The 20833-nt window shown below is 44.8% G+C and overlaps 1 protein-coding gene across 1 annotated transcript in view; it reads right to left on the bottom strand.

Annotated features, from left to right (window-relative positions):
- Positions 1-2325: 2325 nt before the first annotated feature.
- LOC146194399 (uncharacterized) overlaps positions 2326-20833 on the bottom strand; it is a 148408-nt gene continuing 129900 nt past the window's right edge. Inside the window, exon 7 of the mRNA XM_084596548.1 lies at positions 2326-2469. Coding sequence (XP_084452674.1) covers positions 2326-2469 — 144 coding nt within the window. The remainder of the gene's footprint in view (positions 2470-20833) is intronic.

Genomic DNA, 20833 nt, shown 5'->3' on the forward strand with positions numbered 1-20833 from the left:
TCACTGATAGCTAAAACAGCCGAAACCTGTGATGTTCCTATAGTATGTGAAACAGTTGTAGATTTGATCCAAGAAACAGGCGTGACAGCAGCCCAATGAACGCTGCAAAATATCCGCCAGCTGCTGATTTTGAGCGTCAGAGCATATAAGAGCAGACTTTCCCTGCCGATGCTCAGTCACTAAAATTGAAATAAGCTTTTCTAGCACCATCTTACGTTGCCGGCCCTGCGCGCTCGGTATTCCTAGCACTTTGTACTGGTTTCGTTTGGTTTGTCTGATCGTTTCAACGTCCAAAAGCTGCTGAGGTTAGGTAATACATTGTAAAGGGCTCCAGAAATTTTGCCCACTTGCGATTCTTAAAAGGGCAGTCACATCGCACAGCACACGAACGCCTTGCTTTTCGCCTCCGGGATTTGATCCTTGGGCACAGCAGTCGAGTGCCCTGACCACTGCGCCACCACGGCGGGGCCAACGATGAAATTTAAAAATCGGTATACGAGAGAGTTAAGCTCTTTCGTTCCACATCAACAGATAACTCTGCTAGAATAATTTAACGGCAAGATTAGTTTATTTGCTCGTCATTCTTAAAAGCAGCCAAACGGGGATTATCAGCTGGTGCATTAATCCGCAAAAGGTAGTAGCCATTCGAGAACTAAAGTTTCGGAGTGGAAAGTCCGTTCTGGTGTTTACAATACAATACAATAATAAGTTTATTTCCAGGTTCAACTGGAGGGTTTCCCGGATAAAAGCTGTCTTAGCAGCTTGACAGTGTCCAGGAAACCCTTACAAGCAGCAGCAGACGAGTGGTGAAGGAAATCTCCAAATCTGTCACATTCAATAACAAAACATTAAATACACACGGAAATTCACAATAAGCTTTAAAGTAAATGGCACAAAGAGAAAAACAGTTGAAATGCGCAGTTTTTAAGGGAAAAATGCAAAGTGGGCAAACATTCAGCAACCTACAAACAGAAGCATAAAATCACATTTCAACAAAATATTTGCGCAGCTCGGCTTTTGTGTATCCTTTTGTATTTTGATAAGTGTTTAGAACATGGGGCAAGTCGTAAGATAGCATTTGTAATTTATAATCAGTGCGAAAACGTGGTACATTTCATGCATTAGTACTTCTTGTGTGCATGTTAGCACGATGCGTCTCCGAAGATGCTAAGGAAGATTAATATTCGGCAACGGATGCCTTCGAAAAATACATGATTTGTAGTAACCTATAATTATACAATTGATCAACACGGATAATATTATGAGCTTGGAATGCGCCCAAGCGGCTGCCCGTTTGGGCAGCTCACAGCTTCACTCGGCATTTCATTGCTAAAGGACAAACTCGGCCTCCTTCCGATTGCGGTCTTCAGCGAATGACAGGTGACTCAACGACGACGGCAGCGCGGACGCAAGGGCACTTGTAGGTTACACACGCAAAGAGAACTTTATAAGCACGTGCGAGGATGGGCACGCTAATTGGAAGCGAAGTAATTTTAACTGAACGCAACACAGACGGTAATCAAAGCGCGTTTAGAAAGAATAAGCGCGAAAAATGCGAAACAGCTAGCACTAAACAGTACGCTCCTAACCAGAGCGAAAGGTATCCCCTTTAGCACCGTGCTGGCAGCATACACGGCATACGCGACTGATCTACTAGATCAGTTCTACATCTAGTAAACGTTTAGTTTGCACTTCACTTGTATATGAGAGTGGCTGGTATCTTCTGTCCTATTTTAAAGTAGCGTGAAGTAACCAAGATGCCGAATCCACTGGTCAGCTTTCATTCGTCATTGCTAAAGGCTTACCTGAACCCCCATTAGTTGCCGTTACCTCACTCCGTAGAGCTGCGTATTAGGTACACTCATTCCACGGTGCTGAGGTATTAGATTTGCACAGGTTCACCGCATAGTTAGCAGTGTAACAGATGCTTCACCCTCAACACAAGCACAATAGACAATTAAGACATTTTTTGAATAGACCGTGCCCAAACAAGATACTATAACCAGTGACTGTTATGAAAACGAATATTCTTCATCCTTACACTGCAAACCAGCATATGTACAAAATGAAAGCGTACGTGCTGGTTAGTGCGTGCTCTGTTCTGTGCTTTCACTGTCAAGAGTAAGCAGACGGAAATTTTAAGGTATGTCTGATTTAAGGTAAGGTAATGTTTAAGGTAATTTTAATTTTAAGGTAAGGTAATGTTTTGATAAGAAAGAAAACTGCCCAATCAGTGCTTCGCTTTAAAGTGTCTTATCATATGCCCGCGGCCTGCTGTCCTTGCAGCATTCCCGTCTTCGGGCTGTTCCTGAACGGCTTCAGCGTTTATTCGGACTGGCAGCTGGGCCTGCGCTGCATCCCTTCGCTGTAGGCGCCACTCATGCGGGCCAAGCCACCACCAAGTGGCACATTGGATCGCTTGCGGGACACCAGGGACGGGTTGAATGAGCGTCGCCGACCCAGCATGGCCTGGGTGCAAAAGAAATATACTGAGGTTTAGGAACTTGAGGCAAACTTTAATTTTGTCTTTTTTATTTTCAATTTTTCTTCTTTATTTATGTAAATACAGGTAATTTCGTCAATATTATAAAACAGAACATCAACTTTGAAAGAACTTGGGTTGTAAACATATGCAATCACAACGCCCCTTCATTCGTCGCGCAGGTTCCTTAATCTGCGACTGTGAACCACCCAAACCTTAGAAATAATATTAGCACCACAGCTGAATGCCAGGTCAAAGGAGTTTTAAAATTAACGACGCCTAAACGGGTTGATTGATTTACAATCTCGATTCTGCTTCTGCTCGATTCTGCAAACGTTCCCGTAACATTTAGCTATAGTCGCATTTATTATTTTCTAAAAAAAATGATAGGCTCTCCTCTTCCAGTTTCACGAAACCAATGCGAACAAATTTCTAATTTCAGTGAAACCGACGCTGACGCTCATGCCTAATGTGAAGCCTACAAAAAAAATCAAATTAACTGGGCTATTTCTGAGAGTTTTGTCGGAATCAGCCAATATATTCTAAGCAGCGCTACGGCATCAGGATGTCTCCTATCTTCCCTGCGACTTAGTGTGGCTCTGGACACCTCTCCGCAAGCGTGGTTTGTCCCAGAAGCTGTTGTCGCACTACACAGGCCCATTTATTGTGCTCAAACGCGTCAATGAGTTGAATTACGTCGTGTCTTGCCAATGTTCCCAGTGTCGCCCCTCTCGGAAAACACAGGTAGTTCATGTCGCAAGAATGAAGCGCTGCCACTCTCGCTCGCGACTCTGACTGACAGCCCAGGGGCTTCGTCTGCGAAGGGGGAAATGCCAGGTATGCGAACAGAAGAGAACAAGGAAGTGCAAAAAGAGGCTTTCCGGAATAGAAGTGAAAGAAGAGGAAGCTCACTATATCTTGGTTAGCACATCAGGCTAAGTGGCAGAACCACTTTGTAAATAAATTTTAACAATATATTAGGTATTGGTTTCATGCATAAAACTTCGTGAACACATTAGAATAATATTCTGACGTGAAACCACCTCCTCTTTCAACGTGACTTGCCCCGAGGAGAAATGCATTCTATCAGAATGAGTTGATTTGCAGGTGTTTAAAATGAACTCAGGTATGTGAAAGCCACACGCCCTTTAAAGGATTAACATCGCGTGGTAGGAAACTGCATTGACAACATTTGGACAGCACCCACAAAGCAATGTACTCGCTGAACGCGAAATCTGAACGTTTAAGATTGTTTTAAGAAATAAGCGGCTGGCTTGGATCTCTGAGTAGGACTCGCTAGAATTTCAACAAGCTGCAGAAATTCAGGGATGCAATTTAGGTTGCCGGCTGCGCACACGACTTGACATGCGCCTTTCGCCTAAAAACAAGCATCTTCAGTCCAGACGAAGTTTGGACCGCACTGGCTAGAACTTCGTTTCGGCGGACAAGGCCGTTAAATATGGTGCAGGGGACAAATCGACACCACGCAAAGCGAAATCAGCAACAGTAGTGTGGCTGGTTGCTGTCTTCGGGAAACCCTGCGTCGAGGGCTGTCTGATACCGATCATCAAGCGGCGCAACGATAGTGGCATGGGTCGCCTACATAACACTGTGCCCGAGGAGCCAGAGTTTCGTAAGTCTACCTGCGCCGGTGAGGCTATTAGTATGAATGAATGCACAATATTAAGTGTGATAAATTGCCGAACATTTGCTGGCGCATATTTGCCAATATTCATTTAAGTTGTTGCTTGGCAACACTCCTATCGCTATACATTATGGAGCTAGATTCAAGGGCTTTCTTTTCGCATCCACTGGGAGCGGAATAGGGGCCGGCTAAGCATCTTTAACAGACGCCTTTCTAGTTAATTCATATTTTTGAAATGCTTTAGCTAATATTCAATACAAAGCACTGATATTGCGCCTCCTATATAGCGTGTACTGGCCTTGGCTTCGGGTAAAAAATGAGACCCAACGTTGCATCATCATATCCACCACAAAGTAAGTGTAGTCCCCACTATGGATCGTTATTTCTGCGACAGACGTGAATGTGCGATAGTTGATCCACAACGATGCACGTGTGACAGCTGATTTTGTAACCTTTAAAATGCGAAGCATGGTAGCGCTTGCCCGTTTCGAGATATCAGTTACAAATCGTCCGTTCATGCATGCTTCCGAGTTGTTTCTGAATTTCTCGGCCAGCTCCCGTATTCACTTTCAGCGATGACCTGCGATGGAGGCATTTTTATAGTTACCGTTGTTAAAGCCAGCCAGCAGTAATGAAAAAAAGCGGAATGAATAAAATGTTGCAACTAAGCTTCGTATTCCCAACTTCGTGGTAGTACGATAGAGGTGACCTTTCAATCTGAGGTTGCAGATATTTAGCAGTAACCAACTCAACATCCTTCGGAGGGCTCAATACCCAAGTGAAAAATCCCGCATCGCGCCAAACGGGTTTGTAGGGGTCCTGTATTATGCCATATAAATTTCATATAGGTGTGACCAGTCCTGTATGAAGCTTAAACGGTTTTATACCGGGCAGGTCATGTCCGGTATAAATCTCAATTCGGTGGTCCGGCCGGTATAAAGCTAATACAGGACAGACCATTTCCAGTATACATCTCATACAGGACATCCCAGACTGATATGCATATGATACAGAGTGGACCAGTCCTGTATTGAGCTCATATACAGGACAGAACATGTCCGATTTGATTGAAACCGAACAACCCCGTCATGAATGGAAGTGATGCGGGACAGAGTATTTCCGCTTCTCCACACAATTCGGCCGGATCGTGAAGCTCAACCACAATTACCACGTCATAACATGCCTTCTCGCTAAATAAGCATGAAACCATACATAATATACAACGTTTTTTTATACGTGTAGTATGCGTTGTTTCGCAAATACTCAGAAGATATGAAGCCGTGGATGTGTGTGCTAGCAAGTGCATACGCGCATCGCGTTTTGCTTTTGCGTGTGCAACAGTCCCTGCAGCTTGTACGATCTTGCGGTGCATCTTCATATCTGCGACTGAAGATCTGCCACCTTCAACGAGAAAGTGAAAGAAAAAATGTAGCGTTTCGTTAGGGAGGACAAAAATACGCTCGAGAATAAACGAAACACATCGCTGACCATCGAAATATGCACAGGTTAGCCGGACATCGGGAGTCACTTCCTCGAATGTTTACGTATGCAAAACACTTGGGAGTAAATCCATGGACGTCGCTGCTCCCCTGGCGGCAGGTGAAGCTAAAACAAGCAGTATTACAAATGTTAGTGCACCGCATGTCTCTATGTGTAGCAAAAATTACATGCGTTCGAAGACTATGTTATGACCTTGCATCGTTCGCACTGGCGCGCTCTATTGTTCGCCTGTGGGCATGGATATGTGCTGCTGGTGCAAGGGCGCTAAGTGAGCCTGTTTCCATGAATCCTTTTGTGTAAGCTTGTTTTGCTTTGTGGAGACCCTGCAAATGCCAAATTGGCCCTGTCAAGGGAACGTCTAGAAAAATACAAAGAAATGTTCCCCTGCGCGAAATAGCCGGAAATGCTTTCGTTCAATTGTTCACCCTTCCCGCCGAGAAGCGCTATCGTCCAGTGAGGAATGCCTACTGTCCAAAGGAGACGACAGAGTGACACGTCCGCTGACGTACAGGACAAGAAAGGAGCAAGGTGATTACGGCCATTAGAGGATTTCCCGGGAATGCAGAAAAGATTTGCAATTGCTGGAAAGGGACAATGCTGGGAGCAGTATGCGGCGCACACGTGCACTTGGATTTCTGAGAAGGAAATCCACTTACCGGAACCAGCATATCGAATCTTTGCTGAAGAATAGAAATGTACCTCCTCGCCGTTCCCAAGCTCTTCCCGCCAACAAATGACCACACCCAACGAAACAATGCCGGACCAGTCAGTGCATCAGACCATCAGTGCAGTGATGTGTTCGATTGGATGCCGATATCTGAGGGGCGTGCCCTGGAACTGGTTAGTCAGCATCTTCAGAGAGGGGCTGGACATAGGGGGTTTTAATGACATTGCAGAGCACGAAAAGACGCTCTGAGCCCTGGGTAAACGGCTCATCCAGACGCTTCTCGCTTTAAACTCTTAACGCTTGCCATTTTGCTGATGTACCCTTCGTTTCATGTAAATATTCATGTAAATAAGTTTTCTCAAAGTGCCATTAAACCTGCTTGTATATATTTTACCAACTTAGAAGATTCAATCCTTCATCAACCCTGAGTCTCTGCACGCTACCAAGTGAAGGCCGGGTCGACTTAGTCCCAGCGTCACGACAACTATGACAAAACGTCTCAGAACTAGTAAATTGCGACATTATGAGGTTTTTCCGCATAGAAAGCGGCACATTGTAAAGATTCGGAATACGGATAACCCTTCGTGATAGCCAGGAAAAAAATTCAGCGTGTTTAAAGGGCGATTGGCCAATTACGACCACAAATTCTACACCCTACAAAAATTCGCAAAGTACGAAAGAGCAATGTCGACTACATAAACAGAAATATAACCCCCGCCACCGTATTTCGCCGCTGTCTGGCGGTTAAAGTGTGTGCTTGCTGGCCGGGAGGAGTGAAGTTCTAATCACAGCTGTTATATTCTTCCAAGTTTATTTTTCTTTTTCGAATGTAGTCGTGTTGTTTTATAGCTCTACATGCTATGTTCTGCCTGGCGTCCAGTTTGTTTTCTGAAACAAGTACCACGGACCATACAGGAATTTCCGGAGAGAGCTCCGCGCGGTTTCATTTGGGGTTCAGCCTGTATTAATTAAACAGAAGCCGGACGAACGCATTATTTCTGGAATTGATACCGGACACAGTATTTCCGCTTCTGAACAGAAGCCGGGCCGATCGATGAAGCTCAAACAGAATGACCATTCCGGACACGCCAGCGCACTAAATAAGCATGATAGCAAACATATTGTCCCGAAGGCAGGGGTTTATGAGAATCGGCGACAGGGGAGAGACACACAGTCAAGACAGGGGTTCACGGGAAACGGTATCACAGAGGCATAGGCTCAAGAGTCCACAGTCCTAGCTAGCCGAAGCGCACGAGAGTCTACAACTTCTTCGTCTTTCAAGCGCAACTTCAAACCGAGAAATTTCAGCTGCTGATATCGAAAGGGACGTTTTTCCGGTTTAAGTGTCAAATCGGCCGAGCGAAGAGCGTTCAATACCTTTCGCAGCCGCTTAAGATGTTGGTCCAACGTTTCTGAAAACACGATGACATCGTCCAAATAAACCAAACAGGTTTGCCATTTAAGACCAGCAAGTACCGTGTCCATCATTCTCCGGAACGTCGCTGGCGCTGAACACAGACCAAAAGGCAATACTTTAAATTCATATAAGCCATCGGTGTCACAAAGGCAGTCTTTTTCCGATCGTGCTCATCCACTTCTATCTGCCAATAACCACTTTTTAAATCAATGGAAGAAACGAATTTGGCATTGCGAAGTCGATCGGGCCAATCGTCCATACGGGGCAAAGGATATACATCTTTTTTTTTTCTGTCATTCAGTTTCCTGTAATAAGCGCAAAAACGCAGCGTGCCATCCTTTTTCTTAACCAACACGACTGGCGATGACCACGGACTTTTAGACGGCTGAATAACATCACCAATCAGCATTTCCTGGACTTGTGTCGGGATTGCCTCACGTTCTTTGGTCGAAATACGGTACGGCTGCTGTCGAATAGGTCGGGCATCGTCAGACGTTAAGATGCGATGCTTAGTGATAGAAGTTTGCCGGACTTTCGATGATGAGGCAAAGCACGGGGAGTACTCCAGCAGTAAGGCATGCAGGTCGCGTTGTTGACAGGCAGAAAGGTCACTGCTAACATCGATGTGGTCTAGACCACCAGGAGTATCAATAATATCACAAGTAAAACATTCAGAAACTTCGTTTAACAGTTCGCCGAAGGCGATGGCAGAAGAGCGATAGAGATGGCGAGATTCATTCGTGAAGTTCGTGACGAGAAGCTCAGAGTGACCATTGCTGAGAATAATTAAGCTTCAAGCTGCACAGATGCCATGAGAAATAAAGCGAACGGTTGCCTTCGGCTATTATCGGCCCGTCACGAAGCCCGTCGCACACAACACTCACAAACACGCTGGAGCGGGGAGGCACTGAAATACACTCGGCTTAAACACGTAGGGCGCACGTACGTTGGCCATCGGTGGCGCTGGCAGCCGCTTTCTCAAGTTGAGAACGAGACCGTTCGCTGTCAGAGATCGATGATGGCGCCATATTCCCGCAGGAATTATTAACACTGAGAATCAAATCACGAGAACATTCCTGGAGAACGACGCAGCTGACAACAAACGCTGACGTACGGATCGGGATTCTAGCCGTGCACTGTCCAATAGGAGTAATTACATGCCCCCCAGCAGTGCTTATCTGCGTGCTACACCATGGTGTCATAACCTTCCTAAGATGCGCTGCCAGTTTCCTACTCAAAATCGAAAAGTGCTCCGGTATCCACTAAAGCGCTGACATTATGACCATCGATGAGCACAGGGATGTCCAGGGATAGCCGTTCTCGTGAACCAAATGCTGTCGTTTCTGCTCCAAAATACATATCTGTTCTCATTGGGGGGACTCCTTCGTGCTGACATTTAGCGGTCCCGCCCCCGGAGGTCGCTTCACTCAGTTTTCCCGGCGGGGGCTTGGCGAGCGACCAGGCGGCGCTTGCGAGAAGTCGCCAGTTGTTGAAGGGGATGGCCGACGTGGGGATCGAGACCTGAATTGTCGGCGGGCCATCCGAGGCTCTCTTTTGCGAGGTTGTCTCCAATGTCACGAGGTAGCTGACCGAACGTGCGTCTAGGTGCTTTGGTGTAAAACCCCTCCCGTGTGAGTTCCCGGAAAATGTGACCAGGTTCCCCACAGTGGTAGCAAAAAAGGCGGCTCCCAGGGGCCCGCCAGACGTCCGTTCGTCGAATGTGTGACCGCGGGGGCCGCACCTACTGCGTTGGCTGCTGTACAGGAATGTACTGGGTTTGTGGTAATGTAGACAACGCAACTTGGACGGGAACTGGGCGTTGGAGAATGTCAGCGTAAGTCGGACGAGGATAATCAGGAACAGGGGTACTTTGAGCTTCTGCAACATGCAGAGATGGCTGCGTGACTTGCTGAATCTCTTCGCGGATTATATGTGCGAGAGAATCACCCCTGGGCTGGAACGTGCCACAAACCTTCTGCAGTTCCTCGCGTACAATTGCACGAATAAGATCTCGGAGGTGATCAGTATTGCCTACAGCTGCTGTAAGAGGCTCGGCAGCAGTCGTAGCGAGGATTGGGTTGTCGTAGACAGCCAAGCGCTGGAGTAGGATCTTTTCCATGGTGACCGCCTCTGTTAAATATGAGGTAACTGTAGTTAGTGGGCTACGTACAAGACCAGCAAAAAGCTTTCTTTAACCCCACGCATCAGGTGGCGTAGCTTTCTGTCTGCAGACATGTTGGGATCCGCAAGTCAAAATAGTTTCGTCATTTCCTTAACATACATCCTGACGGACTCGTTTGGTATCGGTTTCCGAGATTGTAGAGCACGTTCTGCTCATTCACGCCTATCCACGCTGACATACGCCTCTATGATAAGACGGTGAAACTGAGGCCATAATGTTAATGTGCCTTCTCGGTTCTCATACAATGTCAAAGCATGGTATTCCAGGCAGAAAATGACGTTCCATTTCTTTATGTTGTCGTCCCACTGTTTAAAGGATGCGACTTGTTCGAACTGTGTTAGCCAGTCCTCAACGTCTTCACGCGCGGTGCCATGGAACGATTTCGGCACTCGAGGGTTTTGAAGGTAAACAGGAGTAGCTTGCATGACCGACGTAGTGCTTTGCGTGGCTTGCCGGAGGCTCGTTGTTCAAATGGATTCTAAGGGCCCGTGTTCGGGAGCAAGGCCCAGGTTCCTCCGGCTGACGCGATGAACTGGCGTATCCACAGGCAAAAGCTCGGTGTCATTGGTTCGCGGAGGGGTCATTGAGAGGACAATTACCCAGCCGGTTCCACTAAAACTGTAACGAAGACAGCGATTTATGGGAATCGGCAACAGGGGCAGAGACACACAGTCAAGACAAAGGTTCACGGGAAACGGTAACACAGAGACACAGGCTCAAGAGTCCACAGTCCTAGCTAGCCGAAGCGCGCGAGAGTCTACAACTTCGTCTTTCAAGCGCTACCTCAAAAGTGTGCGCTAGCAAGCATATGCGCGCGTTGCGTCGTTTTTGCGCATGCAACAGTCGCTGCAGCTCGTAGTCTTTATATCTGCGACTGAAGATCTACCGCCTTCAACGCGAAAGTAGAAGCACGAACGTATGGTTTCGCTAGCGATGACAAAAAACTGCTCGAGACAAAATAAACAAACATCGCTGACCATCGAAAGATTAGCAGATAGCCGCACCCCTGGGCGACGCTTTCTCGAATGTTTACGTATTCAAACCGCTGAGTCGAAAGTGTAGGCATTGATGTCGCTGCTCCTTTGGTAGCACGCGAAGCTAAAACGCCCAGTATTACAAGTATTAGTGCACCGGATGTCTCTGTGTGTAGGAAAACGTACAAGCGTTTGTAGACGACAAAAAACACGTCAGCACTAGTAATTTATGATATCTTGATGTTTGCCTGCAATAAAAGAACGCATTATAAAAATACGGAACATTTGTGATAGCCTGGAAAAAGATTCAGCGTGTTTAAAGCGCGGCCACAAATTCTACAGCCAAGTAAAATATACTAAGTACGAAAGAGCAAAATTAGCTACATATAATGAATAATAACCACTTCGACTTTAACCCGCCATGGAGCAGTGGTTAAGCTCCTGGAGCCACATGCATGAGCTTAACCACTACTCCATGGCGGGTCACTTTTGTTGTGTAGCGATGTATGTCGTCTAAGCAGGCAATAAAAAAAAAGAGAAGTGGTTAAGCTGCTCGTCTCAGGACCATAAAGACCGAAGTTGAATTCCAGACTTGGCGATAAAATTTTTATTTTTTATATTTTATTTATTTACTTATTTAATGATTTCGTGTTATTATATATTCTTGCATACTTTTTCCAGTATGGCGACGCGTTTCTTTTCGGAAACGAGGGCCATCAACCATACAGGCCATTCCGGTATCATAGCTCCGCGCGGTTTCATTCCGGACCTGCCAGGGCAGTACAGGAATTTCCTGAAATAGCCCACTGTCCTGTGTCCCAGATCCTGTACAGTAAAACTGTATACAATTTCCTGTACGAATTCTATACAGAATTTTTCAGTAGGGTGGTGATGAAAGCAAGCACTCACAATAAATCCTCTGCGACCATTGAAGCAGATGCCGAATTCAATAGTTCTGTACTATAAGGCGTCACTGGGAGGCGTCATTGCGGTGATATTTTGAGAGGCAGGAATTGCCTACTCCAATTTTACTGTGAAAGCAAGCTAGTATAGTTAGCGCCTCTTGATGGTAAAGACGAACAGCTTTCGTAAGGAGCCATTTTGCACACCGATTAAGGCACCCAGCTTTACCCTTAAATAGAGTGGTCCTTCGTTGAAAAATTTCTCCAGACGAATATTCTCGTGATTAGGTCGGTATTAATGATTGTTTTCAGTGACTGGTGACACAGGCTGACTCGGACGTCATGGGTGTGATAATTCCGCGAAACCTACAAAACTGTATTTGTTTTTTTGAACAGCCGCCGGCATGCGGCCGTATCACTGTGATTCAGACATGCGTATCAATTCTATATTCTTTTTTTTTGGTAATGCTCGATGTTGCGAGACGAACCTTTATCAGTCTAATCGTCGCGCAAGATGCGTCGAGATCTGTGTCGAAGATTCCGACCAGTCGGGTATGTTTCTGCAATGTTTCAGGTTGAGCTAGTAACAGTTTGCGACGTTATCTAGATGGTTCGGAGCAGCCCTTAAATTGCGCGTTGATGTGTGCGACGGGCACTGTTAGTTCGAATCGACGAACACGTTTGTTACTATCGCCGCCGCCGAGTTGCTTAGTTCTTTTGCGGGCGCAAGTCAGAGCTTCTTCAGTGCCATCACCGACTCTTCATTTTTGTCAACGACCTTGTCACCACCACGCGACAAAAAGATAGCGTTGCCAAGATGTGAACAAGTGAGCAGAAAGATGGACACACCTCAGTTTTTATTTGCGCATTTCGTGCTTGAAAATCATTGTATTGCACTAGGAATCGTGGTAGAGGCTCTGGTGTTCATACTTGCACGGTAAATAATTTACATCGCACTGATATATTGGGTCTCGGTTTCTGAGGCTAGGCTGTGTTGTGCCGTGATAAGAGCGGCAAGAAAAGTTTTGTTGCGTCGCCTGCTCTCGTCCTCTGCGTGCCAACACATTCCGAATTTCCGGAAAACTTGGCCGGCACTACGACATGTTGAAGCCGTTCGCACGGCCGACTTGAGCCGCTAGTCGGCGTATATATGATAACACGGTTTCTTTGGCTGTATTGACCGCCGTTCGGTACTACCATAGAAGGGGGCTAGACAGAGGGCGAAAGGGGTGCGACTCACCCTCGTGGCAGTGAACTGACGCTGACAAAAGCTCGACAAGCTTTGCCAAATGTATCCAACTGTATTTGCCGAAATAACAGTGAAACAAAGTGTTCTATACGAGGCCAAACAAATCACACGCAGCCGACGCCAAATTTCTTTTGGCCCACAATGTGGAACACCCGCTGCAAGTGAGTCCTTCAGTATATCTGCAATTCGGGCCCGAACCATGCTTGTGTATGCTGTCGCCCTGCCATACCTGTTCTGCGCACAGCTGGAGCAAGAATTGATTATTGGCACGATCTGGCAACTGGTTCAGGTATCGCGCAGTTTGATTCGGTACACATGCCAAATAGAAGATGAGCTACATGACAGAGAAGCGCTTCCGGAGGAAGACACTGTGAGAACATATGTACAGCGTCTCCTCGATAAACACAGAACAGAAAAGTTGGTCGCAGGTTGGCGACGTAAAGAGCCATTGTCTTGATGGGTTCCTGGCAAGGCGATACATGAAGGAGGTGCTGTTTGCTTCCTCCTCTCACCTATTATGTTCGTACCGACAGTACGTAACGTACCCTGTTGCACGTAACGTGTTGCAGGTGTACTCAGAAACTTGCATCGGCTGATTGCGCAGCAGAATATAGTCCCTCAAGAAATTTCGCGCATCGTGCTCAGGTATAAAGTAAAATTAAGGAATTATGCCTTGTTATATATTCAAGGTTATACAACAATACCAACCAGTACAGCGTTGGTACCAGGCATTTTAAGGTTTGCAGATTACGCTGCACTCATGCCTATAGTTTCGCCTCCCATCAGTGATGCAGCCAAGCTTGCTTGGGCCGTGTTTGCTGTGTCTCCCCTCAAATTTCAACACTCTTTTGCAATGCGCTTGCTCTGGCAATGTAGATAGGACTAGTCGCGAAATTAGCCTCACATTGGCCTTCAATAGTGGTGAGGATCACATCTACGCGTAGTTGGCTGTTAAAACTAATTCAATGTAAAGGCAAAACAAACCAAAATTGGCCTGATAAGCCTGAATTTCATGGTGTAGTAACACTATCAGGACACCCACTTCAGCAGCTTTTGTTGCATAGCCACAGAAAACGGCCACTGAGTATAGTTGAGTACTTGTCTGTTACAGTGTGTGGTAATTTAACTGTATTTGACTCCGTTTTAAAACGCAATGTCCAGGGTAGATAAACTTTACTTTCCTGTACTTGCTTTTGTTTTGGGGTTTAAGGTGCCAAAGCGATTGAGGCTATGAAATACGCCGTAGCGGAAGGCTTCAGAAACTGTGACCACCAGGGTTTCTTTAACATGCACTGACATCAGACGGGCGCCTAGCATTTCGCTACCGCCGCAAAGCGGCCGTCGTAGCCGGGATTCAATCCAGCATCCTTGGGCACAGTCGTCGAGCGCCCTAACCACCCCGGCGCAGTACTTTTAAAATAATTAAAAAAATCGTCCACGTAACTAAAGGTCTGCAGCACTTTAGCGCCATCAAAGGCTTCCATCAAGGCTCTGACCTATACAGCTAAATAAATATTACAAAGCACAGAAGCCGCACAGGACCCAGTTTCAGTTTTATGGCATTGTTAGAGTACTACCTATCATGTGCTGTTGTATCATACCAAGATCAGCTGTTTGTCCAAAAAACAGGGAACTTGTATTGGGTCCTGTGTGGCTCCGTTGCTTTGTAATATATTTTTAGCTGAATTGAACAGAGCCTTGACGGAAGCCTTCGACGACGCTAAAGAGCTGATGACTTTTAGATTTGTGGAAGATTTTTTAAATTATTTTAAGAAAACTGGTAGCCTCGCTCTATCCACAGAGAGTGTAATAAATTTTAGCTAGATTTCAACTAGTTGGAAACTATTTGGTATACACTCATGAACTTACCGAAGGCAATAATTTGCAGTTTTTAGACATAAGCATAACCCTCACTGACGAAAGCGCCTGCTGGATGTATTGTCCTCGCGCGCAGAAAGAATTAATGCGGTATGAATCTGCCCAAGCGAAAACTGTTAGGCGCACGACCGCTCAAATGTGCCTTGACGCTCACCTGAAAAAGTCATGCTCCCATAAAGTACAGGAAAGCTTTCTGGCAAAGACTCAGAACTATAGAACGGGTTGGGTATCCAACTTTGATTGTAATTGCATACTCTGCAGCCTTAATTAAAAAGCTGAGGAAAGATAGGTTTGAGCATAGTACTCAGAACGAGCCTATAGAACAAAAAAGTACACCAGTCCTGATACCTTATACACATAAGGTAGCGCATAATTTGAAGCACTTTATAGCAAAGTACAAAGAACCTGTAGGGTTTTCCGCCCTGAAAAAATTTGCTTCCCTGTGTTGTAAAACTGACCCCAACAAAATCAAGAAAAAGCAATGTAAAAAGCATGCAGATTCGTTTGTCGAGTGTGCATCGGCATCATTTATCAAATACTTTTGACATGCAGGAAGGTGTACATCGGCCAGACTAGCCGATGTATAAATGATCGCCTATCAGAGCACAAACGTGATTTGAAGAATGGGACTGGATCCCATCTGCCACACCACTGTAAAGCCTATGTGGGAAATGACAAGAACTTGTGCAAAGCAAGGCGGAAGGAGACAAGAATGTTAAGCGAGAGTAGGGATAAGATAGCTGGGGAACTGCTGAAGGCATGCTATAGGGTCAATCCATGCGAAACGTCCCAGGCTCCAGAACCGACCATTACCAATTCTCTTGAACAAAATTAGGGCAGTTGCCGATCGTGTGAAAACAGTTTTGTTAAAATAATTTTGCGAAGATTTTTTTTTTTACGTAAACCACTTTCAAAGTTTTCGCGAACACATAAAAGTTGCTTGCAGTTAAATATTTTTAAATCAGGCGAGAAAGCAGATACAATAACACATTCTATTTTATATTATCGCATATATGTTGTTCCTTAATGTAACTTCATTGCTGCTTCCATATAAGGCTATTCTGCGTCTCCTTGATTCTATAAGGAGGCGTACAACTGTGCGTTTTCAGTATTTTTATCTTGAACTTCGCTCATGTTTCGATCACTGTAAATTTTTACAGCCTTCCCGCTTGGTAGAGCTGATGCCAAAAATAATTTCAACTTTATGTAACAAGTACTTTTTGGGAAGATCAATCCCATGACATAGCTTATTAAACGTACAAACCTCACAGCTTACAATCCAGAACCTTTTGCTCGAGTAAATTTTGCCTGACGCGAGAGATGCATTTTTGAAATTGACAACCAGTGTAACTGGTCACCACTGGATAACACTTCTGCGGCGCCCACCTTTTTTGGCACGCAAGCTTACTTCAGCTCTTTTCCAAGCCAACTTAATTAGCTGATCCAACAAAAAATAATCTTCAACGATGCGCTTTCCAGAGTTTCACATTCATTTTTGGCCTCGGCCTGGTCAGGAATGCGAAGAAAGCATTGACGTGACGCCCATTGTATGACAGTCAACTGTGACAGCACAGACAGAATCACGTGGAATTTTTTTTTTCCTGTCTGACAGCAGAGCGAAATGATGGCTGGAACTTGCCCATGGACACGTATAGAAGAAGGGCAAACCTACAAACAGGAAGTTTCTTTGCAATCGTTTTCTCTGCCTTCTGTTTTCTTATCCTCTGATCTGTTCAACATTTGAATTGTTCGTTTCAGATTCAGACAACCTGTTATTCGCGGCTATTCCTTTACTTGATTTTCTTGAGCGTTTGAGCTTGACGGGATGGCAACATGAAGTTTTGAAGGCGTTACTGGCCTGAAGTCGTGGATCTGTCGCATTTCTTTCACTGCGATTGTCAAGGCCCTAAGATTACTGCACTTTACATTTGTGTTGTGTTGTGTTGGGTTTTATGGCGCATAAGCAACTAAGGCTATCATGCGCCAAGAGCGAGGTTAATGTATGTTCTGGTTGCAAAAGAGGAAATGGATATGTTAAATCTATAGTTTATTTAAAAAGCTTCCTTCTTCTAGGAAACTGAGAACAGATGCTAGGTTTACAAGTGCTCTTTCTCCTAAAAGCAAGGTGGGATGGTATGGTTGTAAAATATAGTAAAATGTTTTCTCCATAGTGCCTCAAGTTTTGAGCATGTAATTAGAATGTGGTTTACAGTGAGTATCTCGCCGCATTCTTCACAGGTCGGTTTGTTATGTTTCATCAGCAGAAAGTTATGTGTAAGATGTGTATGTCCAATACGAAGACGGCATACTATCACTTCCATAAAACGTTGTTGATGTGTGCTCGATTGCCATTCTCCTAGTACAGGCTTTATGAGACGCAACTTATTATTTTCTTGGTTGTTCCATCTGGACTGCCATTTATTCATCTGTTTATATTTTATTAATTTCAAGCAATCACTATGTGGTATGTTTACTTTCTGAATCAATTTGTTGTGGGCAAGTGCAGCACATTTGTCTGCTCTTTCATTGCCGTCAATGCCTACGTGACTAGGGACCCAACAGAACACTATGTTATGTCCTTGTGTCGTGATCATTTTTACTTTATGTATTATGTCACCGATTAGAGGCATGGCAGCATTTCTGTGATTTAAAGCCATCAGTACACTCAACGAATCGGTGTAGATGACACCGTTCCCAATGCCTTCATTCACTATTTTTTCTACAGCTGTCAGGATAGCATAAGATTCAGCTGTAAAGATTGATGCGCACTGAGGAAGCCTAATTATTTGTTCCCAGTTCTCTTCAACTACGGCACAGCCAACATAAGTAGAATTTTTTATCCATCATTATAAAACTCTGTATAATTACTGTACTTTTCTTTTATTGTGCAAAATTCTTGTATTATATGCTCTTTAGGAGTTTGGCTTTTGTTGAAGTGTGTTAGAGTGAGATCACAGACATTTGGAAGTTTGTACCATGGGGGTAGGGGGCTGTTTTTTGGTGCAGTGTCGGGCAAGGTGTCCAGAATTTCTAGCTCACTGCAAATGTCTTCGAAACGCATTATCAGTGGCCTCGTTGCTTGTGGTTTATTTGTGAAAATTACTCGTGAGCGGCATGTTGAGACTATTGGATAGCAGAGGTGTTTTTTCTGTGACCTTATTCTAAGGACATAAGCACATGTGAGTGAAGCCCTTCTATCTTTCAGCGGAGGCTCATTCGTCTCTGCATACAGACTATCAACAGGGGATGTTCTGTAAGCGCCACAAGAAAGGCGTAAACCTAAGTTATGTACCGGGTCTAATTTCCTTAGATATGATGGTCTAGCTGACCCGTAGACTATGGACCCGTAGTCCAAGCTAGACCGCACAGCAGATCGATATATATGTAGAAGACACGCCCTATCAGACCCACAGTGTTTCCGAGAGAGAACCTTCAGTATGTTTAGAGATTTTATGGCTTTCCTCTTTAGGATGTTTATGTGAGGCAGGAATGTTAGTTTTCTGTCGAACGTTACACCCAAAAATTTATGTTCGCTCTTTACTGGCAACTCAATCCCATTTAGGTGTAGCTTGGGATTGATCTGTACACCTCGTTTCAGCGAGAACATTACTGACACGGTTTTCTGTGGGGAAAATTTGAACCCATTTTTAAAAGCCCATGAGTCTAGTTTATTTAGTGTTAATTGTACTTGTCTTTCACAAATTGATATGTTTGAGGATGTGCAGGCTATTTGAAGGTCGTCGACATACAGCGAGAACATAATGGATTTTGGGATTACCTTGCTAATAGAATTCATTTTTACAATAAACAAAGTTGTACTTAAAATGCACCCCTGCGGTACCCCATTCTCTTGAATAAAGTTCCTCGAGAAGGTGGTACCGAGACGTACTTGAAATGAACGACCTGATAGAAAGTCCTTCAGAACATTTAGCATCCGGCCTCGGATGCCCAAATCTGCTATATCGCGTAGGATCCCGAACCTCCAAGTCGTGTCGTATGCCTTTTCCATGTCAAAGAAAACGGCCAGGCAATTTTGTTTATGTATGAACGCTTCCCTGACCGTATTTTCAAGACGCACTAAGTGGTCGGTCGTTGCGCACCCTTTCTTAAAACCACACTGATGAACATTAAGAAGTTTGTGAGATTCTAAGATGAAAGTTAGTCGGATGTTTAAAACACTTTCAAAACATTTTGCTAAACAGCTGGTCAGAGCTATGGGTCTGTAACTGCCCGCTGAGGTCGGCGGCTTTCCTGGTTTCAGAAACGGAACAATAACGGCTTGTTTCCAAGCCTCTGGGAGTTTACCCAGAGTCCAAATTTTGTTAAAGAATTTCACAAGTGCCTCTACAGAGGATTCGGATAAATGAGCCAGCATTTCGTAATGAATTTCGTCAGGACCAGGCGCAGTCTGTTTTCCAGCAGCAAGGACGTTCTTTACTTCTTGGAGTGTAATAAAACTATTATATGATTCATTTCTGCCACCACTTGTTGGGAGTTTTTGTTTCTCAGCTATGTTTTTGTATTTTAAGAATGTTTCTGTGTAGTGTGACGAACTTGAAACGTGTGTGAAATGTTCGCCTAGTATATTGGCCTGTTCTTCTATGCTAGTCTGAACACCAGGGGCTTTGAGGATGGGAATTGTAAACGGGGAAAAGTTTCCACTGAGTTTACGAACTTGTTCCCACATTTTTTTAGACGTCATTGAGCTATTTATTGACGTGACATACTTCTGCCAGGATTCTTTTTCAGAGTTGCGACGGGTGTATCGAGCTTTAGCTTTGGCCTTTTTAAAAGCTGTAAGATTTTCGTGTGTAGGGTACCTTCGGAAAACACCCCATGCTTTATTTTGTCGCTTTTTGGCCTCCTTACATTCCCGAGACCACCACGTCTTGTGTTTTTGTCGCACCACACCTAAGGACTGTGGAATGGCGAGGTGAGCGGCAGTGATAATGCAAGTCGTGAACAACTCATTTATTCTGTCGACACTAAGGGCATCTGTAAAAACTGCTCCTAGATTCGCCTCTACTTTAAAAAGCTCCCAATCTGCTAAGTGAAGTTTCCACCGTTTCGGTTTGGTCGGCATGAGTGATGGTGAGGATGATAAGCTGATTATTGCTGGCAGGTGGTCGCTACTATACGGGTTGTTCAGAACATCCCATTTAAAATCATTAAAAAGGGAAGGTGAACTAAAAGCCAAATCTAAAAACTCATTTTTCCTGTCCTTGGTGAACAGTACGTGGGCTTACAGGAGTTCAATAAGCAAATGTCTGAACTAAGAATAAAATCCTCGATAAGCTGTCCACGTGTATCACTTTTTTCACTTCCCCACAAAGGAGAGTGTGCATTAAAATCTCCTACTACTAGGTAGGGCTCTGGTAGCAGGCAAAAAAGGTTTTCTAGATCATGGAGTGTTATTTTAAGATTTGGTTCAATATAGACAGAACACACCGTAAGAGTTTTAAAGGCAATTATTCTGGCTGCTACAGCTTCTAAGGGAGTGTTTAATTTCAATTCTTGAGCTGGAACTCCACTTTGCAATATGATGGCCGCACCACCCGAAAGCCTGCTTGCTTGCTCTCGATCTCGGCGGAAGACTTGATATTTTTTCAGTATATTCGAGTGCATGCAACCTAAATTTGTTTCCTGTACGCACAGTGCAACTGGCGAGACTGTATCTAGAATGTCTTTTATGTCATTAATATTCTTTAGAAGTCCTCTACAGTTCCACTGTACCAGGAATGCCATCTTATTTTGTCGAAAGCTTAGAAATTAAGTTAGATTTTTTCCAGGGCCCGTGATTCGGGCCTTGTCTGTTTTGGTTCGTTCTAAGGAGCTCCGCCGTCTCTGTGACGAAGACGGCAAAGAGCTGTCCTGACCTATGTCCATTACCTCGTCTGAGGTGCTGGACGAACGTGCCAGAGGCACGTGTTCCTTCTT

This window comes from Amblyomma maculatum, chromosome 3, assembly GCF_055883805.1.
Source record: "Amblyomma maculatum isolate TAMU_Amacu chromosome 3, ASM5588380v1, whole genome shotgun sequence".
In the NCBI taxonomy this organism is placed as follows: Eukaryota; Metazoa; Arthropoda; class Arachnida; order Ixodida; family Ixodidae; genus Amblyomma; species Amblyomma maculatum.